The sequence below is a fragment of the Callorhinus ursinus genome, unplaced genomic scaffold (genome assembly GCF_003265705.2).
Source record: "Callorhinus ursinus isolate GAN/ISIS: 27379988/994484 unplaced genomic scaffold, GSC_fseal_2.0 scaffold61, whole genome shotgun sequence".
Lineage (NCBI taxonomy): Eukaryota > Metazoa > Chordata > Mammalia > Carnivora > Otariidae > Callorhinus > Callorhinus ursinus.
In genome coordinates this window covers 6,597,912-6,622,549 of record NW_027397123.1, presented here as the reverse complement: position 1 = coordinate 6,622,549, position 24,638 = coordinate 6,597,912, and the positions used below count along the sequence as shown (strand labels likewise).

The 24,638-nt window shown below is 39.2% G+C and overlaps 1 protein-coding gene across 4 annotated transcripts in view; it reads left to right on the top strand.

Moving 5' to 3' along the window:
* The window catches only part of ZNF507 (zinc finger protein 507), a 40,152-nt gene extending 20,439 nt beyond the window's left edge, over window positions 1-19,713 (top strand). For 3 of the 4 annotated variants that reach the window (XM_025854377.2, XM_025854379.2, XM_025854378.2), the window contains 2 exons: window positions 15,398-15,532; window positions 15,646-19,713. In XM_025854377.2, coding sequence (XP_025710162.2) covers window positions 15,398-15,532; window positions 15,646-16,012 — 502 coding nt within the window. In that variant the 3' untranslated portion in view covers window positions 16,013-19,713. Of the gene's footprint in view, window positions 1-3,831; window positions 4,033-15,397; window positions 15,533-15,645 lie in introns of those variants that run through there. The other variant, XM_073885111.1, reaches the window with a different exon arrangement.
* The last annotated feature ends 4,925 nt before the right edge of the window (window positions 19,714-24,638 follow it).

The window sequence follows — 24,638 nt, the reverse complement described above, 5'->3', positions numbered from 1 at the left end:
ATATCTTCTAAACTATGGCTTGTTTTTCTGCTCTCTCAGTGATGTTTTTGACAAACTTTAATGTAGCCAAATTTATTAATCTTTTTCTTTGTAGTTAGGACTTCTGTGTCTTTATACTCTGAAATTGATGTCAGTGTTTTTGTGAAAATGTGTGCTCAGAGAATAATGATTCTGATTTTCAGGGGTGTACATCAGCTGGGTCTAAAATACTGTTTATTTTTGTATTAATGAGCCTAGTTTTCTAATATGGCACTAAAACTAAAAATATCAACAAAAAAAAATCCAAGAAAGTTCTAAGCAACGGGAATGGTATTTTGGAATGACAAGGTTGCCACTCTATGTGGTTAGTCATTGAATAAAGCCTGGTCTTTCTACAAATATAAAAATATTAGAAATGATAATAATGGTTAATATTTTTTTAGAACATTTTTCATGGGCCAGGCAGTGTGCCAAGCACTTGATTTTTGTCAGCTCACTTTTAATTCTTATAATACCCCAGTACTTAGAAATATTACCAATTTCATAGATGTGCAAAGAGGAACTGGGTAGATTAAACTTTCCCCAGGTCTCTCAAGTCTCGGGTATGCCAGAAAACTGTGAGGCCTACCACCACTGCATGCCAAACCACCCCCAATTTAGTGATATAAAACAGCAGCGGTTTTATTAAGCTCAGGGATTCAGGAGGAGCACTGTAGAAATGGCTTGTCTCTGTTCCATCAGGCCTGGGGCCTTAGCAGCGCAGACCTAAAGGCTGGAGTTGACTCGACTCCATGTGAAGGCTCCCTCAGCAGTCCAGTGCTTGACGCTGGCTGTTGGCTGGGGCCTCGGCCAGGGCTCTCAGCTGGAACACGTGTCCGATTTCTCCACGAGGGTATCCCTGCTGCGCTAGTGCCCCAGGGTGAATGAGCACTTAGATTACAAGTGCTAGTGCCCCAGGGTGAACGAGCGCTTAGATTACACGTGCAAGTGCCCCAGAGTGAACAAGCGCTTAGATTACATGTAGGCGAGCGCTGTATTACCTTTTATGACCTACGCTTAGAAGTCACAGACCACTTCCACCAGTTACAGACTTCAGTCTCTCAATCTGAAGGCATGTTGAATTTTAGTCAGTTTTCTTGGCTTGGGGAAAAACTCAAGTCTTTAAAAAACTTGAATTTCTTTTAAGAAAACAGCAGATAATTTAATTGGAAGGAAAACAATACGTTTTGTTTTAAAGGGATGGACCAAAAGAGTTTGTTTTTCACAGTGGCATAAAGACTTCTTGGGTTCTTCACAAAATTTGGCCACTTCTCTGAACCTTAGTTATTTATTCCTTTGAAAACATAGGAAACAAATGTGGTAAGACCCTACTGCAGAATTTTTTTATCAAAATCTTTTTATGCATATTCAAATCCTACTCATGTCACTTCAAATCTTGTAGAACATCCAGGTTCTGCTTTCTTCTACCTAATCCCTCAAGGCAGTTGTTCCTAATTGAATCAGACCTGGAGTAAGGTCCAAGTATAATCCCAGGCCAGGGAAATAGGGTGTTTGAACCACATTCTTATTTTCTTGGGGTTCTGGGACTAAAGTAACTGACCCACGAGCAATAGAAGAAAGCCTATAGAAAAACTCAGTCTTGCATTGGGTTTTCTTATGTGTGTTTTTTTTCTTTTTTTTTTTTTTAAGATTTTTTATTTATTTATTTAACAGAGAGAGAGAGCACAAGTAGGTGGAGTGGCAGGCAGAGGGAGAAGGAGAAGCAGGCTCCCCGCTGAGGAAGGAGCCCGATGCGGGGCTCGATCCCGGGACCCTGGGATCATGACCTGAGCCGAAGGCAGCCCCTTAACCAACTGAGCCACCCAGGCACCCCGATGATGTTTATTTTTTTCTACACCAAGCATTTAACTCAATTCTCAGCAGATATTGACTGGGTGAGGGGTCCTACGAATTGAATCTTGGAGATAGCATCAGATCCCACTGCTTAAGGGTTAAGACTGTCCCCACTTCCACATTGTCACCTGTGCTCCTAACCAGCTGACCATAAATCATAGGTTTGCTAGACCAGCTCACAAAACTCAGGAAACCAGTTTACATACATTTACCAGTTATTTTGAAGAATATTATAAATAGGATACAGATGAGCAGCCAGATGAGGAGGTTCACAGGGCAAGGCCTCAGAGGGGCAGGACTTTCATGCCCTCTCTGGGTACCAGTCTCCCAGCACTTTCACATGGTCACCAACCCAGAAGCTCTCAGAACATCCTTTTGGGTTTTTATAGAGTCTTCATTATACAGTTAGGATTGGTTCCATCTCCAGCCCTTCTCCTCCCCAGGAAGGAGAGACTGAAAGCTCCAACCTTCCAATCCCATGGTTGGTTCCTCTGGCAACCAGCCCCCATCCTTAGGTTACCTGGAAAGGTTCAGAAGATCGCCTCATTAACATAACAAAAGACACAGTGGGGGTGCCTGGGGGGCTCAGTCGGTTAAGCCTCTGCCTTGGGATCAAGCCCCTCCCTGCTTGGTGGGGAGCCTGCTTCTCCTTTCCCTTCTGCCTGCCTGTCTGCCTACTTGTGATCAATCTCTCTCTGTCAAATAAGTAAATAAAATCTTTAAAAATAATAATAATAAAAATGTCAGGATCATCTAATATTGTTACAGGAAATATCATAAGTCACAAAACATTGTCCAACTTTAAAAAAAAAACACGGTCATCACTCTCCTCACTTAGGAAATTCCAAGGGTTTTGGAGCTCTGTGCCAGGAATGGGGACAAAGACCAAATATATATTTCTTATTAGAAATAACAGTATCATGGGTTTCTCCATTGGCTTTCTTTTGGTTGCCAAAATAGCTTTCTTGCACTGGGAAGAAATCTCATTTTTCATACAGATATGGATGTGACTTTAATGGTTGACAGAGAAATAGGGTTCATTCTGGTATTCCAAAGCTTTGGTCCAGCCTTACTCAGAGGCTACACCAGCAATTGATCTGTTAGGGTGCTCACTTGTTTCCTCATGTCACATGTATACTTTGCCTTAATAGATTTGAATAATTGAAGTACCAAATGGGATTATCATCAGAGCATCAGACTGGTCCACTAAAAAAGCAAAACAAAATTGTGATAAGTGATGTCATGTAAATGTGCTGCTGCTATTCTTGTGTCAGTAGGGTTTTGTTTTGGGTTTTATTCTTTTTTTTTTTCCTCTTCTTCAGTATATACGGGGTAACTGGAAATAGGAACGTTGATAGTCTGCTGGTAACATGGTTAGAAATGATTTGTTAGAAATAGATAGCCCTCTGTTTCAAAACATTTTTTATGCTTTTTTGAGATACTACATGTATTTTGGTCAGGTTGGTATAGGGTCACCTGTTCATTTTCCAACTCATGGCATTTATACTATGAAGATTAATAAAGGGAAGCTTCACTAGGATGGAGTTGCAGGTTCATCAGGGGGAGCTCTCGTGCCCTACCACTCATTGTCAGTTGCAGACCCCAGCAGGAAGAGAAGGACCTTGCAGATGGATACTACTTTACTATCCCAGCAGGAGGAAGAAAGGCTTACCTCCTCACCACCACTCCCAGCCCCCAACAGCACAGGCAGTGAGAGATGGTCACAGTTCACCAAATGAGAAGCCACTGTGTTTCCAGTTCCCAGTTTACCCCAATGGATTTTTTGTTTATAACAGCCTTCCTAACTTCCTGCTTTCCTCTGTAAAAAGGCATCCCTATCCTTTGTTCAGAAGACTTGGTTTTGCCAAAGCTCCTTTGCCCCGGATTGCAATTCTCTGTTATTCCCAAATAAACCCATTTTTTTCCTGATAAATAACTGGCAGCTTTATTTTTTTTTAGGTTAACAATACCTTCATGCGGGTGCCTGGGTGGCTCAGTCTCTGCCTTCAGCTCAGGTCATGATCCCAGGGTCCTGAGATTGAGCCTGGCATTGGGCTCCCTGCTCGGCGGAAAGCCTGCTTCTCCCTCTCCCACTCCCCCTGCTTGTGTTCCCTCTCTCGCTGTGTCTGTCTCTGTTGAATAAAATCTTAAAACAAAAAAACAATACCTTCATGAAAGAAGATAGACAATAAGTAAACAACATAATTTCAGAAAATAAGTGTATAGTAAGCAAAGTGAATAAAACAAGATGATAGTATAATAATAGTTCACTCTCATTTTTATAAACTAAGAGAATTTGGTTTGCTCTGTGGAGTTGTGTAGGGAGAATGCAGAAGGAATGGAAAGTGAGAGAACAGTGATTTAGCTAAAGGAAACCTGTTCTAATAAAAGCAGGTAGAAATAGGTGTAAGTGGCCTGTACCTTATTTTGAAGTTGAGGTTCTCCTATAGTATCCCTCTCCTCTAATCAGTTGAAATTGTTTTAATAATATTTACCAATTAACCAATATTTTCCCACTTTTTTCATATTTAGATCTTTCTATGAGTATTTACCATTGTGCAGGTCCCTTCAGAATAACCTTACTACAGACCCAAGGTCAGTGCTCCTAAGATTAGGGCTTAGTCATTCCATACACTGGTCTTGCTTTCTGTCTCTCTGTTCCTCTCTTAGAGAAGATTTTAAGGACTTCTTCACATTAAAAGATATTGAGGGGGCGCCTGGGTGGCTCTAGTCGGTTAAGTGTCCCAACTCTCGTTTTAGGCTTAAGTCATGATTTCAGGGTTGCAAGCTCTGCATCTGGCTCTGTGCTGGGTGTGGAGCCTGCTTGGGATTCTCTCTCTCCCTTTCAACCCCCCCCCACATAAGCACGCACACTCGGGGCGGGGGGGAGATTTCCATAGTAAAATATTTTGTTTAAATGGATATTGAATTTCTTTAGATTAAGTTTCAGCAACAACAGTGAAAATACAACTTCTCCTTTGATCCTTTCGAATGGTGAGTGATAATAATAAATTTCCTAATACTGAATTCTCTGTATTCCTAAAATAAGCCTCCCTTCGTCATGGTATATTATTCTTTTAATGCACTGTGGGAATCTCTTTGCCAGCATTTTATTCAGGATAATCTGCATTGATACCCGTAACTGAGATTTGGTATGTAGTTTTTTTTTCAGTTGCCCTTGCCAAGTTTCAGTATCAGTGTGATTCTGACTTTGTAAAAACTTTGAACAACTTTTTTAAAAACTTTCTGGACCTTGAAGGCACAACTAATTTGAATATAAAGAAACTGGCTATTTTCTATTGACTTTAGACATTGGACCTGGTAGTCCTTTGAAAAGAACATTGATATTTCATTTCTTTTCCTAATTTCTACTCTAAGTATCTTCTAAAAGAATGAACATATACTGGTGCAAATATTAGAGTTTATGGGCAGTGTTCTCAGTGACTTTTTTTTTTTAATTTTTTTTAAAGATTTTATTTATTTATTTAATTGACAGAGAGAGACAGTGAGAGAGGGAACACAAGCAGGGGGAGGGTCATAGAGAGAAGCAAGCTTCCCACTGAGCAGGGAGCCCGATGCGGGGCTCAATCCCAGGACCCTGAGATCATGACCTGAGCTGAAGGCAGTCGCTTAACCAACTGAGCCACCCAGGCGCCCCTCTCAGTGACTTTTTGTATCAAAAGCCTTAAGTGCCTAAAATTCTTAATATATGACTGTCAACCTTTTTTAATAGTCTTTATTTTTTAAAGCAGTTTGGGTTCACTGTAATATTGAGCAGAAGTACAAAGACTTCCCATATACTCCCAGTCCCACACATTTATAGCCTCTTCCATTATCAACATTCTCCACAGGAGTCATATTTTTCATTACAGCTGATGAACCTGCAATGACAAATCATTATCACCCAAAGTCCATAGTTTACATTAGGGTTTACTCTTGGTGCTGTACATTCTGTGTGTTTTGAACAAATTTATAATGACATGTATCCACCATTATTGTAATACAATCATGTAGAGTAATTTCACAGCCCTAAAAATCCCCTGTATTCCACCTGTTTGTCCCCCAACACACACACACACGCACACACACACACACACACACACTCCAAACTCCTAGTGGCCACTGATTCCACAGCTGTATAGTGTCATTTCAGCTTTGTTCTCTTTCAATATTTGTTGGCTATTCTAGATCTTTTGCCTAGCCATATAAACTTGAGAGGCAGTAACAACAAAATAACTTGCTGGGATTTTTATTGGGATCACATTGAATATATAGATCAGGTTGGGAAGAACTGACATGTTGATGATATTGAGTCCTCCTATCCATGACTATAGAATAGCTCTCCATCTATTTAGGTCTTTGATTTCTTTATCAGAGTTTTGTAGTTGTCCTCATAGAGATTTTACACATATTTTGTTCAAATTAAATATTTCTTTTGGGGAGTGCTAAATGTATTGTGTTTTTAATTTCAAATACCACTTGTTCATTACAGGAATATAGAAAAGTGATTGACTTTTGTGTGTATTAACCTTGTATCCTGCAGTCTTGCTATAATTGCTTATTAGTTCCAGGAGTTTTTTGGTCCATTCTTTTGGACTCCCTATATAGACCATAATGTCATCTCCAAAGACAGTTTTTTTTTTCTTTCCCAGTCTGTTATCTTTTATTTCTTTTTCTTGCCATATTACATTAGCTAGGACTTCAAGTACAATGTTGAAAAGGAGTGGTGAGAGGGGACGTCCATCTCTTGTTCCTAAACTTAGCAGGAAAGTTTCTAGTTTCTCACTGAGTATGATGTTAGCTGTATGTTTACTGTAGATATTCTTTATCCATCTGAAGAGGTTCCTAGTTTGCTGAAGGTTTTTATCATGAATGAGTGTTGGATTTTGTAAAATGCTTTTTCAGCATCTGTTAATACGATCTTATAATTTTTCTTTACCTGTTAATGAAGTAGATTACATTGATTTTCGAATATTGAACCAGGCTTGTGTACCTGGGATAAATCTCACGTGGTTGTGGTATAGAATTTCTTTTATACATTATTGGATTCAATTTACTAGTATTTTGTTGAGGATTTTTGCATCTGCATTCATGAGCGGTATTAGACTATAGTTTTCTTTGTTTTTTTCTTATAATGTCTTTGTCTGGTTTGGGTATTAGAGTAATGCCAGCCTCACAGAATGAGTTTAGAAGTATTCCTTCTCCTTCTATCTTCTGAAAGAAATTGTAGAGAATTGGTATAATTTCTTTCTTAAATATTTGATAGAATTCACCAGTGAACCCATCTGGACACAGTGCTTTCTTTTTTTGAAAGGTTATTAATTATTGATTTAATTTCTTTTTTTTTCTTTTTATATTATTTTTTTAAGTAGGCTCCATGCCCAATGTGGGGCTTGAACTCATGACCCTGAGATTGAGTCACATGCTCTACCAACTGGGCCAGCCAGGCACTCCACAAATTACTAATTTAATTTCTTTAATAGATTCAGAGCCTCTTCAAATTGTTCTTTCTTGTGTGAGTTTTGGCAGATTGTGTCTTTCAAGGAAAGGTCTGTTTCACCTAGGTTATCAAATTTATGAACATAGAGTTGTTCTTATTATTCCTTGATTACCCTTTATTTTTTTTAAAAGATTTTATTTATTTATTTGAGAGAAAGAATGAGAGAGAGAGAGCACATCAGAGGGGATAGGGTCAGAGGGAGAAGCAGACTCCCTGCCGAGCAGGGATCCCGATGTGGGACTCGATCCCGGGACTCCAGGATCATGACCTGAGCCGAAGGCAGTCACTTAACCAACTGAGCCACCCAGGTGCCCCCTTGATTACCCTTTAATGTCTATAAGATCTGTGGTGATATCCCCTCTTTCATATCTGATATTAATCACTTGTGTCCTCTCTTACCTTGTTAAGTAGCCTGGTTACTTACTGGCTTTTTGATCTTTTCAAAGAACCAGCTCTTGGTTTTGTTGAATTCTCTGTTGATTTCCTGATTTCAGTTTCACTGATTTCTGCTTTAATTTTATTGTTTTTTTCCTATTTATTTGCATTTAATTTGCTCGGGTTTTTTTTCTAGTTTCCTAAGGTGAAAACTTAGATGATTGATTTTAGACTTTTCTTTTTTTCTAATATATGCATTCAATGCTATCAATTCCCCAAGGACTGCTTTTGCTGGATTCTACACATTTTGATAAGTTGCTTTTTCATTAGTTGAAAATACTATAAAATTTTTCTTCACATTTCTCCTTTGTGTTATTTATAAGTGTGTTGTTTAATCTCCAAATATTTTGAGATTTTCCAGTATTTTTGTTATTCTACCTTAATTCTGTTGTGGTTTGAGAGCAGACATTGCATGATTTCTCTTCTGTTAAATTTGTTCGGGTGTGTTATGGCCAAAAATGTGGTCTGTCTTGGTCAATATTCCATGTGAGTTTGAGAATCTGTATTCTGCTATTGTTGGGTGAAGTAACCTATAGATTTCAGTTGTATCCAGCTGATTGATGGTGGTATTGAGTTCAATTATGTCTGCTGGATCTATTTATGATAGAGAGGTGCTTAAGTTTTCAAGTACAATAGTGGATTCATCTGTTCCCCCTTGCAGTTCTGTCAGTTTTTGCCTCATATAGTTTTATCCTTTGTTGTTTGGCACATCGTACTAAAGACCATCTGTCTTGGAGAATTGACCCCTTTATCATTATGTAATGCCCCTCTTTTTCCTTGTCACTTTTCTTTATTCTGAAGTCTGCCTTGTCTAAAATGAATATAGTATTCTTTCTTTCAATTAGTATTAGTGTGGTATATGTATCTCCATCTACTTTTCACCTCTATGTGTATTCATATTTTATTTTTTTTGTTTTTTAATTTTTTATTTTTAAAAAAAATTTTTTATTATGTGTATTCATTATTTAAAATGGGTTTCTTATGGACAACATGTGGTTGATTCTTGTTTTTAATCCACTCCCAACAACCTCTGTCTTTTAATTGGTGTTGTTAGACCACTGATGTTCAAAATTATTGTTGATAACATTGAATTTGTATCTGTCATATTTGTTACTATTTTCTATTTGTTGCCCTTGTTCTTTGTTCCTGTTTTTTTTCTTTTGCTCTTTTTTTGCCATTTGTGTTTTTGATTGAAGATGTGGTATGATTTCATTGTCTTTCCTTTCTTAGCATATCATTTACACTTCTTTTTTTACTTTTTAGTAGTGGTTTCCCTAGACTTTGGAATTTACATTTATAACTAATCCAGATCCACGTAGATAACATTATACCAACTTCATGGGTCGTACAAGCACCTTAAATAAAATAATCCTAATTCTTCTCTCCCGTCCCTTGTATCATTTCTGTCATTAATTTCATTTATACATAAGGGTGTGTGTGTGTGTGTACACACATATATAAGCATATATAATCAGGTACATTGTTGCTATTATTTTGAACAAATTGTTATTAGGTCAATTAAGAATAAGAAAAATGGAGGGTTTTTTAAATCTTCTCCTATGCCTTCTCTGATGCTCTTTCTTTCGATATGTACATCCAGGTTTCTGGCCTATATCATTTTCCTTCTTTCTGAGGAACTTCTTTTAACATTTCTTGTAAGACTATCTCCTGCTGGTTTGCTGGCTACAGAATTCTAGGTTGGTTGTTTTTTCCCTCAATACTTGAATTACTTCACTCCATTCTCGTTTGCCTGGTTTCTGAGAAGTCAGATGTAATTCTTACCTTCACTCTTTTATAGGTAAAGTATCTTTATAGGTAAAGTATCTAAAGTAACTAACAGAATAGTTAACCTGCATGATCCCAATTTTATAAATATATGTTATTTTAAGGTTGGTAAGCACACATCAAAATGATAATATTGGTTACTTCTAGTGGTTAAGCTATAAGTGATTTTTGTTTTCTTTGTATGTTTTTGTTTATTTCTAATTTCCTACAGTGAATTTTTGAAATCAGGAAATAAGTTATTTATAGAAATAAAGCAGTTCAGGGGCGCCTGAGTGGCTCAGTTAGTTAAGCGTCCGACTCTTGATTTCGGCTCAGGTCATGATCTCAGGGTCGTGAGATTGAGCCCCACATTGGGCTCTCCACGCTCAGCGGGCAGTCGGCTTGGATTCTCCCTCTCCCTTAGCCCCCCACCCCCATCCTACAAGCTCTCTCACTCTCTCTTTAAAATAAATAAGTCTTTAAAAAAAAGAAGGAAAGAGAGCAGTTCATTCAGCACCCAAATCTTGGTTTCTAATACGAATAAAAAGAACAAGAGAGGGGCGCCTGGGTGGCTCAGTCATTAAGCGTCTGCCTTCGGCTCAGGTCATGATCCCAGGGTCGTGGGATCGAGCCCCGCACCTGGCTCCCTGCTCGTCAGGAAGCCTGCTTCTCCCTCTCACACTCCCCCTGCTTTTCCCTCTCTTGCTGTGTCTCTCTCTGTCAAATAAATAAATAAAATCTTAAAAAAAAAAAAAGAACGAGAGAAATGGCTTAGAGAGATGATGGATTTATATGGGTAGATAAGCCTGGTACATCTTGTAGTGCCAGAAAGTAAGGGAAGTGCTCAACAAACACAACAATGGCAGTATGTCAACAGAATATGGGAGCCATTTGGAGGAGCCCTCAGTGATTTCAGCAATGAAATAAATAGTGCAGTATTGAATTATATCCCGGAGTATAAAATATCCAGCAGTCCATACTGACATTAATGACTAAATAAATAAATGGATGAGAATAGAGAAAGCTCCTGTGCAAAATTCCTGATGATTTATATAGATACTCTGCTGTCAGGAAGTGGACTATAATTCCCGCTCCTTAAGTGAAGTACGGGCTACACGTTGTGACTTTCTTCCAAAGTGTGCAGTGTGGAAAGGGGATAAGAAAGTGTAACTTTCCTGTGGAAAAGCTTGACCTCAAGGTCAGCATCCACAGTGTTCATGTTGTGACTATTATGTGATGAGAATGGCACTATACCCCTTGGTCTTTCTCCCCCCCAGCAGCCCATTACCCTAGTCTAAACATGAGAAAGACATCAGACATACCCAAATTGAGGGACATTCTACAAAATACCTGACCAGTGTTCTTAAAAGTCTGTCAAGGTCATTAAAAACAAAGTCAGTCTGAGAAACTGTTAAAGTCTAGAAGATCCAAAGGATATATGATGACTAAATGTAACATGGTATCCTGGATAGGATCCTGGAATAGAAAAAGGAGAAAACTAAGGAAATCTGAATAAAGTATGAACTTTAGTTAATATTAATGTATCAACTTCGGCTCCTTATTTATGATAGATACACCTTAGCAATAAAAGATGTTAACAATAGGAAGAACTCAACTTTTTTGTAAAACTCTAAAACTATTCTAAAGTTAGTTTGCTTTTTAAAAAAAATCAATTATTTAACTGAATAATTCACCACTCTTATTTTTAAAAGGTTTGAGTCACATTGGAGATGCTCTGTGGGAGAAATTTGCAACTTCTGACATTTATTTTTTGACCCATTTTTCTCAAAGTATGAAATTCTCATTGCATGAGACTGACTTTCCATTCAGATGACCCTTTGATGTGCAGCATTCTGTGGTTCATCTGGGTACAGAATTTTCCGGTGAGGTTTCAGGGCAGGATTCTTAATATATATAAGGAGACAAGTAATCTGAAGAGTCAAGAGTTTGTGTATATTTTCCCCCCTTTTTTTTTAAGATTTTATTTATTTATTCATGAGAGACAGGGAGAGAGAGAGGCAGAGGGAGAAGCAGGCTCCCAAGGAGCAGGGAGCCTGATGCAGGACTCGATCCCAGAACCCTGGGATCATGACCTGAGCCAAAGGCAGATGTTTAACCATCTGAGCCACCCAGGCACCCATATTTTCCCCTTTTCTAAGATAAATATAAAGATGTATATTATAAATTACCATGGAAGTGTATGACACAATGCATAAAGGCATTGTGCTTGGTGAAAGTACTGGGTGGGAACGAGTGGGCATCTCTTGGCCTTGGCTCTTTCATTCCCACTTGCTCAGTGTAGACCTGGGTGCGAGGCCACAGTGGTGCAGGGCAGTCTCCTTTCAAGGGACCAGTCCAGAAACACTTGAGCCAGGGACGGTACCCAGAGCACACTCACCCCACAGTGTAATGAACAAGTATAGTCAGATATGGACACTGAGCTTAATGGCAAGGAGATGGGAGTGATCACCAGCTGCCAGCCCTTTTCTAGATATTAGTGAAATAGATTTATTGAGATGTGTCAAAAAAAGTACTGCATCTCATGGGGCGCCTGGGTGGCTCAGTCGGTTAAGTGTCCGACTTGATTTTAGCTCAGGTTTTGATCCCCGGGTTGTGAGTTCAAGCCCCTCGTTGGGCTCCACACTGGGTGTAGAGCCTGCTTAGGAAAAAAAAAAAAGAAAAGTACTGCATCTCAGATATAAATAGGCAAAATAAAATGATTGAAGGTTAGTTTCCATGTGTGGCCAGTAATAAAGTTACTATGCAATCTATAAAGTCTTAAAGAGAATGGAATAACAGTTTTAAAATATCTTAAGTAATAAAACCTTTCAAACATCTTACCACATTTTGAAAAAATAAAACAGGGACATGTAAAACTTCTCCCCTTCCTTCCCATTGTCCTGATCCTAATATGTATCATTTCCTAGCATTTTTTCAAGACTTTACTGTGTGTGTGTGTGTGTGTGTGTGTGTGTGTGTATGTGTATACATATTTGAGTGTATTAATATACACTGGTTTTGGTATTTTCACAATTTATTTAAATGATGTACCAAACAAATATTTTTGTTACTTTTTCTTTTCACTGATCATTGGTTCATGTGATAAGTATACATCTAGTTCTTTCATTTTAGGCACAGTATAATGTTCCTTTATATGAAAATAAACCATTTTATTTCCATATTCCTGTGGGAAAACAGTGGTTGTGAGTTTGCCTCCCTTTTTTTTTAAACTGGTCATGGCTAGGGGCACCTGGGTGGCTCAGTCGTTAAGCGTCTGCCTTCAGCTCAGGTCATGATCCCAGGGTCCTGGGATTGAGCCCCACATGGGGCTCCCTGCTTGGCGGGAAGCCTGCTTCTCCCTCTCCCACTCCCCCTGCTTGTGTTCCCTCTCTCGCTGTGTCTCTCTGTCAAATAAATAAATAAAATCTTAACTGATCATGGCTACATGATGATTTTTGTACATGTGCCCTTGTAAACACGCATAAGAATATCTTTAGGGTAGCACCCTAGAACTAGAATACAAGGTCACAGATGTGTGCCTCTTCAGTCTTAAAGGAATTACTCTTCAGAGTGCTTCTACTTACATAATGCAATTTATACATTTCCATTTCTTCACATCTGTACAAAAATGGCATTATCAGTATTCATCTCTGTCACACTTATGGGCATGATGCATTTTTCTGCTTATTAATGAAAATTGTACATCTTTTTTATGTTTGAATTTATGGAAGTTCTTCCAAAAATTGCACATTTATTGCCTTTAACTGGCCTGGTATTTCTTGAGGTAAAAGGCCCTTCACTGGCCTTGGACCTGATGCCTCAGGATGTGTAATAAAAAGCTAATACTGCTGCATCCATCATAAAGTTGAAGATGGATTAGAGGGAGAGTTTAGACCTTGCCTGTTTAATTGTCATATTTATTTATGCATTTTTATTTTCTTTGTGCTTCATTATCAGTGACCATGTGTCCTATTGTTGTGAAGAGTTCAGATAAGTTACCTGATTTGTTAGGCTTCTACTTAAGTATTTAACAAAATTTTCTTTTAGAAAGTACATTTGCAGGGCACCTGGCTGGCTCATTCGATAGAGCATGCAACTCTTGGTCTCAGGGTTGGGAGTTCGAGCCCCACGTTGGCTATAGAGATTAATTAAAAAATAAAATCTTAAAAAAAAAAATAAACATAATTTTACCATACACTCCAGCAATTGTATTCCTAGGTATTTACCCAAAAGATGAAAATTCATATCCATCCAAAAAACTGCACGTATATGTTTACAGCAACTTTATTCATGATAGCCAAAATGTAGAAGCAGCCAAGATAACCTTCAGTAGGTGAATGGGTAAACAAATTGTGGTGTGTCCAGGCAATGGAATATTATTTGGTGATAAGAAAAGAGCTATCAGGCCATGAAAAGATGTGAAGGAGCTTTAAATGCATATGGCTAAATGAACGAAACCAGTCCAAAAGGCTACATACTTTGTGATTCCAACTGTGTGACATTCTGCAAGAGGCAAAACTGTGGAGACAGTAAAAGAATCAGCGATTGTCAGGGATGGGGGGGGTGTGAGGGGTGAATACATAGAGCACAGAGGGTATTTCAGGCAGGGAAATTATCCTTTATGATTTGTCATGATAGATACATGACATTTTGTATTGTCAGAACACACAGAACTGTGGAACACCAACGGTGAACATTCAGCTGTTAATAATGATGTATCCATTTTGGTTCACCATTTGTAACAGATACTCCACACTGATGGAAGATATTACTAAGAGGGAGAACTGGACGCAGGGGAAAGGAGATAAACCTAAAAGTGCTAAAAGAATCTATTCCCAAAAAGTCTATTCTTTTTTTTTTTGGACCTTTTTTTTAAATACTTCATTCAGTTCAGATTTTACCAAGTGTAACCAATTATGTGAAACAAATGTTATTTTTTTTTAAGATTTTATTTATTTATTTGAGAGAGAGCATGAGAGGGAAGAGGGTCAGAGGGAGAAACAGACTCCCTGATGTGGGACTCGATCCCGGGACTCCAGGATCATGACCTGAGCCGAAGGCAGTCGCTTAACCAACTGAGCCAACCAGGCACCCACAAATGTTATTTTAAATAGAAACTTTTTGAAGATTACTAACAGTTTTATTTATGAAATCTAAATTGTTAATTTACTCTCAGGACTACTACCATTTTCTGTGGATCTGTAAATAAACAGTTCATGTTAAAATTATTTGATTCCTTTTTGCTTTCTTTTTTTTAAGATTTTATTTATTTGAGAGAGTGCAAGAGAGCACAAGCGGGGGGGAGGGGTCAAAGGAGAGGGAGAAGCAGACTCCCTACTAAGCAGGGAGCCCAATGCAGGGCTCAATCCCGGGACCCTGGGATCATGACCTGAGCCGAAGGCAGATGCTTAGCCAACTGAGCCGACCCGGCGCCCTCCTTTCTGCTTTCTTAAAAAAATGAGTGGTATAAAGTATGGATTTTGTGTATTTTTCTTCCTTTGTGTGGTTAAATAATTTAGAGCAAAGATTTTGTATATTACTATATTAGAAATCTTTCCAAATACTGTAATAGCCCAGGTAATCTGGGATGTTTGTCATGATGCTAATAAATTTTTTATAACAGAAAATACTTAATTTTATTGATTCTAGGACACTTTAGCCTCCGAAATCAGTACATCTCTTACAATCAGTAACATCTTAGATTTGGTGAAATAGGATGTCTCATGAGGCTTCCGGAGAAGGAATTTCATAATTGTTACAGAATCACTGTAATTCTTCAGATGAGGTTATGGGATCGCTCTGTCACCTGTCACCTGTGTCTTTCAGATGCTCTCTCTGTGGGTATGTGTGCAGCCACCCTCCTTCTTTGAAGTCTCACATGTGGAAGCACGCAAGTGACCAAAATTACAACTACGAACAAGTAAACAAGGCTATCAATGATGCCATTTCACAGAGTGGCAGGTACCTGATCCTTACCCCTTCCCTTTTTGTATGTAAACTAAAGTGAGGGTTAAACCTGCTAACCTTACATTATAACCAACTGAGGATTTGGTGTGTTTTGTTTTGTTTTTAAGGGTTCTGGGGAAATCCCCTGCAAAGATGCTCGTAAACAGCAGTGAGGAAAGAGCCGATCCTGTCACTGGAAGTTCGGGAAATTTGGTATCATCCTCAGAGCTGATTTCCCAGGTTCCTGGCGAAGTTGTAGGTTCCAACGACAATGAGAAACTGAGCCCTACAAGTAATACCTCATATAATTTAGAAAAAAACTCCAGTCTGGCGCCTCCTGGTATGGAGTATTGTGTTTTACTCTTCTGTTGTTGTATTTGTGGCTTCGAATCTACCAGCAAAGAAAATCTCTTGGATCATATGAAAGAGCATGAGGGTGAGATCGTAAACATCATCCTAAATAAGGACCACAACACCACTTTAAACACAAATTAGATTGAATAACTACTTGAAGAGGAACACGGTAGAAGAGAAATCCTTTAAACCACGGTTTCACCTTTGTGCTATCAAGTAACTTACTAGACACAGGAGAAATAGTTGGTGTGGTGTTTGGGTTTTGGTTTTTGGTTTTTGTGGGTTTTTTTGTTTTTGTTTTTGTTTTTTTTTTTTGAGGAAGAGACGCATGTGACTTTGGAAGCAAATTTGCAGTGTAATAAAAAATTCCAGGTGGATACATGGTAAAGATATTTAAATATTCTGAGTGAGGGCAAGTGGGTTGAGGAGGAAGCAAAGATGTAACCCTGTGTTAACCCTGTTACCTCTTCTTAGTGTTGAGTGTATTTATTATTCAAAGCTTATTATAGTGTAGAAATGCAAGCAAAAGAATTAAGAAAGAGCTTTTCTGGGAACTATTCTAAAACTTCTTGTTGTAAAAGTGTCACAGTCTTAAACAGAGCTTAGTTTTCTTCTTCATTCTGAGCTTGGACATGCCAACTCTAGAGGGACGGGCCTCTTGTGAGGGGTGGGGGGCTGCTGTCTGAGGGGTTTTCACTATCACCAACAGAGTCAACAAGGATAAGATACCAGAGGGCTATGAAATGATCTACCTAAATCTTTCCCCAAATCGATAGGATTTCATCATTTACTCAATCTAAGATACAGTACTTTTTTTTAAGATACATTACTTATTAAAAAAGAGAGAGACCTCTGAATCCAAACCCAGAGTATAAATAGGCATTTAAGAAGTAAATTATTGTCTTAAATTTACAGTGAATTTCTTGTGAGCGAAGGAGAAAATAGGTGAATTCCCACCTGCCTCAAACCAAATCTGAAGGTTCGTGAAAATGGGGACTCGTTTAGCACAGCACATTCCCAAAGACTCTTTTCAAAGTGTTTGACAGAACACCGCAATTTGCTCCGTTGCCACACATGCTTTATAGTCCTCTCTCCCAAACTATAGACCAAGCGTAGTATCACAAAGGTCTATTCAAGCAACAAAGTATGAAAATTTGCATTTGATCATCAGATCTTGGAAGTACTTGGAACTCAAATAAAAATCATTTAGGGGAAGAGGGGCGAAATTCAAAAGCCCCTTTGAATGAGTACTGCTGTGGAGATTTTATTTCCGGGAGTTTAATCTAGTTGTTAGCATAAGAGGTATAATCAAATGTGGCTAAACTATAGTAAAAATTCAGGTTGTTTATAAAACTTTTAATAACAAACAACATTTGGCAAGTCCACAGGGTTTCTCCTATCTAGGATATTCCATTTTGTCAGTGTGCAATAGGACATATGGAAGACCAACTACCAGTGCTTTCGCACTAAAACTCGCCATCGCACCCATGTAATCTTCTCATTAATTACACAGTTTGTATTATAATGTGTTTCAAAGAGAACAGGGGTGTTTTTGTTTTCGTTTTGGCTTTTGTTGAACTGATCGTTTATTTTTGCATTGTTTTGTCAAAGTAAATTCTTCATACCAGTCAAAAGGCCGGTGCACCATGCAGTGCACCATATTCATGGTGCTCTTTCTGAACTTGATTTCTAACATCTTCTAGTGCTGAGGCTGTGACTCTGATAAACTCAGAAGACATTGAAAACAGTTTTTTGAGTGGAATACTTTGTAGACATATTTTAGGATAGAATTCCCTTCCCAAAGTCTAGGTATGGATTGAATGAATTAGTATTTTTCAGGTCGCATCAGGAACTACTTAAGTGGGTGGGGCCAGGCCATCTTGAAACATTGTTTAAATTTTTTTTTTTAATCTCATGTTGATGATATTTAAACAAACAATTGATCGTAACTTGGCGGCTGTTTGATTTAGGTATCTTTATTTATGGGAGTTAATACCACTCTGATAGGTGGTTTTTAAAAAAGATAAAGTGAATTTATACTAAATTATATCACCCAAATTCACTGCATATGGATTTATAGTTTCTCCAGTTTTCAGAATTAAAACACAATTATATTTCGTTTCAAATTTAAATATTTTAAATGGTTCCATTTTTATCACTCATTCTAAAAATTAACAACCTTAGTAGCAGGATTTTGTTTTATAAAGTTTCCTTGGTTTTAATTTCATGTAATCATTTGGAAAATATTAATAACCCAAAAAATCCCAAAAACATCAATAGTGAATTTTTTAAATTACATTCAGTTCCCTAAACCACTTCCATTGATTGTTACATAAATTTCCCATTTGGAATCATGGATTTAAAATTTACCTAACTCATGGAGAAAAAACCCAGAAGTTCAAAACCTTTAAACATTCATTTGATTGTAGCCTAGAATATCCTCAAACGCTTTCCCCGGGGCAATAGGAGGAGCCATATACCATGGGTGTTCCATACCTTCCTGTTACCATTTTGTGGCAAGCCTTAAGTGAACACTGTCTCTACCAAGAACAGTTGAACATTTCTAAAAGTAATAGTGAAGGCTAAGTATGCAATTTTAATTGTAGAAGAGATAGGTATTACACTAATAGCAGGAATTCTCTTTATAGGAATAACATTTTACTTGTAATAGATCTTTTGCCGTAATAAAGCTCATAGTATTTGTTTCCCACTCTGAACACTTTACACAGTTCTAAGATTTGATAGTAAAAATGGTTTTTAAAAGAAACGTACTGAATGCAAGGCAAAGGTGGCGAGGGGGCAAGACGATGCATTCTGGTCATTGTAAGTAATACTTTCAGGGGGCCAACGTTTTCTCTCCTCCTCTAATAACCCCAGAAGATGGTGGGCGGCCCCAGTGTTCTCCCAGTGCCCTGCCTGTAGATTTTAGTTCTGTGTCCGGCCTGCGGGGTGTACGGACACTGACAGAACAGAAGCCTTTGTTCTAGATCTCTCATCCTATTCGAGGTAGCTCTTGGTGGCTTCTTTATTTTCTTTGTCTTTTCTCACAAAGCAGATGGTGGGCACCCATGTTTACATTGTATCTTCCCACAATGTACTTGGCTTGACAAAGACAAGCAGGCTTCTCTATTGAGACTTATTATATTTTTAGTTTTCATAGACACTTATTTAATCTTTTTATTGTACAGCAAGGTGCTCTAAGTAATATTCTATAAAATATATTTAATAGAAATTTGAGTTTGATATTCATGGACATGAATACATGTATTTTTTTAAGAAATGAGTATTGTGTAACACTATGGCATTGCTTCTATAGCCAAAGTCTAAAAAATTCTGGAACACTGACATGTAAAGACTACAGTTAATTCTGACACTGTATCTTATTAAAATAGGATGATTTGCATTTTGTAAAATTATCCTGCACATCGAGCTGCATGCCTTAAAGCCTAAAACTCTAGGATTGTGTTCATGGTAGGACAGTTTATCTGTTCAACAAACAGTGAAGCAAGGTCTATAGTGCTTCTTTAACTACCTTTGGAAATACTGTACAATGTTAGAATAATTTATTTTGCTTTACAGGAGTTTGTCATGTATTGACTTTAATATTGTATTTTGGTAATAAATTTTTTGTTAAAAACACTTGCCTCTATGTTTTATTACCAGAAGGTTCTATCCGGTTTTATCTTAGAAGTGTTGATTTGATCACTTGGAAAGTTAGGTTCAAATACTGATGAACTTCCCGAGGGTTGAACTGACCATTATGGCCTAAGATTACCCTTTGCGGGGCACCTGGGTGGTGCAGCTGGTTAAGTGCCTGCCTTCAGCTTGGTCCTGGGATCGAGTCCCACATCGGGCTCCCTGCTAAGTGGAGCCTGCTTCTCCCTCTCCCTCTGCTGCTCCCCTTGCTTGTGTGCTACCCTCCCCACTGTCAAATAAATAAAATCTTAAAAAAAAAAAAAAAGATTACCCTTTGGTAACTTGTTAAATTATCGCCAACTAGCGTTAAACCCTGTTATACAAAAATGGAAGAGCACTTAGATCATTTTAATCATTTTAAAAATTCAGTCTACTTTCGAAGCTTTTCTTCCCCTTGCTACATGGTTATCCATTTTATCTTCCCAATCACATTTTTAGACACTTTCAGTTCTGATACAGGGACAGTGCCGAAGACCAGTTGTGTTAAGGACAATTAGCATTCTTTAGTGAAGGCCCAAAATTAGAGTGATGTGTGCACACCTTGATCATTTTGTCGTCTGTATCAGATATTTTTTTAATTAGATTTGTTTGTTGCATTGACACGTGAAGCTAACATCATCTGACTGTATCATAGCTCTAATTACCCACTTGTGCCCCAGCAGCCTGGGCCACCTCAGCTTAAAGTGTCTGAGGCCACATACCTCTTCCCAGTAGCTGTAATCCCTTGGCCTGTCTCCCTCGAGGCAACATAATTCCATTCTCTATCTTTTAAGAAGCAAATGCCAATACTTCATCACTACACCAGACCGGTTGTAGAAATCCCAGCATGGAAGTTCTAGAACATAATGCTGCAACTTGGTAGCCACGAGCCACGGGTGGCTGTTGGGCACCTGAAATCTGACTAGTGCACTGTGAGCATACGGTACACAACAGTTTTGAAAACTTAGTACAAGAAAAGGTAAAGCATATTATTAATAGTTTTTATGTTACATGTTGAAATGATATTTGGGGTTAAATAAAACAGACTGTTAAAATAATTTTACCTGATTTTTTATAGTGTAGCTACCAGAAGATTGTAAATTACACATGTGGCTGATGTAATTTTCCTGTTGGACAGTGCTGGTCTAGAAGACCAAACTGCAGCCCTGGCCTGCCACTTGTTTTTTGTAAATGGAGTAAAGCCATACCCGTTAGTTTCCATGTGGCACATGGCTATTTTCAAGGTACAACAGCAGCGTCGAGGAGTTGAGACACAGACCATATGGCCCACGAAGCCCGAATTAGGTACTCTTTGTCAGATAGTAAATAGTTCCAGAGAAAAAGTTGGCTGACCTCTGAGCTGGAACAATGGTATGACCCGTGCTTTAAAGCTACCAGAAAGAAAAAAAAAATTTTATAGAAAAAGCTTTTTATAGCACTGTTTTGTAGCTAAATCGTATTATTTCTCCCTCTGTAATTTTTATAAAGGCTTCCTGTTCTTCCACAGCCCTTATCCATAATTTATGACTTAACCTATTTCATCATCTCTGCTATTTAAAGGCATGCACAATTTGTTTTTAAAATAACAGTGCACAATTAAATAAAAAATAATGCTGCACTATAAAGTCCTGTCTCGTTTTCCTCCTGACGGCCCAACAGTGTTGCCGGTCCCCTGCCTGCTTCACCCTTTGGGCACCCTGGGCGCTTCAGCTGGTGTGGCTGTTCTACCCGCACCACGGAGCGCGGTGCCTGGCAACCTGGTAACCGGGTCACTGTGGAAGCCACGCCCCTCACCCTGGGGAGCGCTGAGGGAATAATCCAGGATACACAGAAAAGAGTCTTTGATGCACCTCTTGGTGGTGGATAATAGCTTGTCTGAGTCTAAAGCCACATTCACAGAGGTTGTAATTGGTTTTGGTGTAATCCGTTGACCAAACTGGCAGAGGGAAGAAAAAGTCACAGTACTTTCCTTCCTAGATGTCTTCCACATCAGCTGGCAAAGATGTAAAACAAACATTTTCAGCCCTGTAAGTTCTTAGAAAAGTTTGTAATCGGTGCCATATGACAGGCTTACGTAGGTAGTGTGTTTGGGTTTATAGCTCAAAATCCAAATGACTAAGTAAGGTGCTTGAGCCATTTCCAGGGGCCTACCTGTGCAGCAAGACCCAGTTTGTATATTGTGTTGGGGACTAGACCTCATTTTGTTGTGCTGCATTTTCCTATTTGAACCACAAGTATTTGTAAGATTATGACATACTTGGGGCGCCTGGGTGGCTCAGTGGGTTAAGCGACTGCCTTCGGCTCAGGTCATGATCCTGGAGTCTCTGGATCAAGTCCCACATCGGGTTCCCTGCTCAGCGAGGAGCCTGCTTCTCCCTCTAACCCTCCCCCCTCTCATGTACTCTCTCTCTCTCTCTCTCATTCTCGCTCTCTCAAATAAATAAATCTTTAAAAAAAAGTTTATGACATAATTGATTTTCTTGTCTGCTGAGTATTCTTTCCATTAATGGGTAATCACTTTCACTTGTTTGCCTTACAAAAGTAGACGATAGTAGATCTTCCTTTGTTAAAATTAAAGAGTTTAATTTTAGGCATCTAATATAAATTCTTACCATTACCTAGCTAAATTATCAAATGTTGCTGTCTTTTGGCTTCCTAACTCAACAACATTTACACCGATTGTCACCTAATCCAGACAGTGAGGCACCATTGAATAACAGTTTGCAAAACTGAATGTAAGTCAGGGACTTCCAGAGTAATACTGAGGTACCTGGGTCCTTTGTTTGGAAAGGACATTGCATGTTAGGTAGATGGGAATTTGACTTACACAAATCAGAAGAAAATGAATCCTTGACCATGAGCTCAGACTTACCTAGTTATCTCATCTTTCTGATGATTTCTCAGCTTTATCTTTTGTTAAAAAGAAAAATGAATACTTACCCATGTCGTTGCCACTGGTATCAATAATAATGAAATGGGGTTTTTAATTATTAATCTTAAAAACTGTGACCTGAAGAGACCCTCAACAACATAAGTTATTCGTTTTTCAGGTCTTTTATTAGTACCTAACAGCGTTATTTAAGGCCTATTATCACTACAGTGCACAGCTCCAGATTTTTATATTTTCCACTTGTCATTTTGTCAATTTTTGTATCTGTATTTCAGAAATAATGTGGCTGCGTTTTTACTGAAATAGGCACATCAATCCACATCTTGCTCTTTTTGTTTATATCTGCAGTCCTATTTAAATTCAGTATTTCCAACCACAAAAGGTGTTAGAAAATTCTATTTCAGGCTTGAGAAAAAGTACAACAGGACGTGGTTCAAATCTTAAGCTGTATTTATTTCTGATCTCCTACAGCTCACATTGTACAAAAAAACAGCCCTGCCAGAATAATTAAATAAATAAACCAGTGGTTTCAAGGTTACCGTCATTGTTTCAGCCCTTCTCCAGTGTGAAGCAGGAGAACACAGTTGGTGAGGTGGTGTCTTTCCAGAATGCTGATATTGGAGTCCATGCAGAGTATCACCATATTGGTCAAAAAAAAATCTGAAATAAGGCTCTTCAGAACCTGTGCCCAGCTGGAGCTTCCTTGTGCCCGGTGCGTGGATGCTGATGAAGCCGCCCCAGCAAGCTGCCTGACAATGTTAAAAACTAAACTTCGTAATAGCAGGGGGAAAAAAAAGTGTGACTCTTCTTTATGGGAAAGCGGTGCCCGCGTTCCCATCTGAAACCAGGGGAGGAAGGTCCGGGCGACAGCCCACCAAAGCTGGGCACGGAGCGGGTGCTGCTGCCTCCACCGGGTTGGAACACGGCCTGGCTTTATACGTTTAAATAATTTTTTTAAAAGATTTTATTTATTTATTTGACAGACAGACACAGCGAGAGAGGGAACACAAGCAGGGGGAGTGGGTGAGGGAGAAGCAGGCTTCCCACGGAGCAGGGAGCCCGATGCGGGGCTCGATCCCAGGACCCCGGGATCATGACCTGAGCCGAAGGCAGACGCTTAACGACTGAGCCACCCAGGTGCCCGGCTTTACCCTTTCTAATCTCTTAGAAGTTCAGCTATTTCTTCGGCTTTCTGAAACGTAAACCTACTTCACAGAGTTACCTGGCTCAAATGAGATTGTCTCCAAAACAGTCAAGTCCTGACACAGTTCTGGACACAAGTCTGGGTTCGAAGCCATGTGACCTTGAGGAAGGCATTCTAGCTTTCTTGAGCCCCCGCTTCTTCATCAGTAGAACAGAGGGCACTACTGAAGCCTCACAGGGCGGTTGTGAAGATTAGGAACCGCACGAAGAGAGGGCCTGGCTGTCTAGGAGCTGGACAGGGGTTGCTTCGGTTGGCGCATTAAACTGTGAGGGGGGCTGGAGACGAAGCTTGCCCTTAGAAATCATAGTAGCAAAGATTCTTGTTACAACCTTGGAAAGGAACCTAGGAACCCTGCTGGCTTGTGTTTTGAGGCAGGATTCTCAGAATTATAAAAATCATAATTTTTATTATAAAAATAAAAAGGTAACAGTCCAAGAGAAAGTGTTAGAACATCACTCTGTGGCCATCGCGTTAAGTTCATATAATCTTTTTCTCACACCTATCAAGTGCCATTAAGGACCCGAGACCGACCCTTTCCCTCAATGAGCCGGTGAGCTGGCAGCGTCGGCGACACTTCGGCCCAAGGAGAGTGGATCGGATTTAGGGTTGTGTGCGCTCCGCATAATCAGCCGCTAACTGTATGGGAGCGAGTGCACGCGCTGGACCGTCTGGGGGGACGGCAGTTCTGGGGGATGAGAGGAGACCTGTCCTGCCTCAGACCGTGCAAGTCCCTCACACCTAAGTCAGTGTCCCCCCATCTCCCGGGGCGCTTCCAGCTGCGAGACTGGGACACGAGGGCAGTCCTAGTTCTGAAGTGCAGCCTCTTCCCCTTGGGGTTCTGTCCTCAGGGCCCAGGGCCTAACAGTGCTCCTTCCACCAAGGGGGCGTCGTGATCTGGTGGGAAAGTGACAGAAGGGGCAGAGAGGAAACCAAACGGCATTCGTGTTTAACCGTTCTCCGCTGGTCTAACTCGCTCTTAAGAATAAACAGAATAAAAG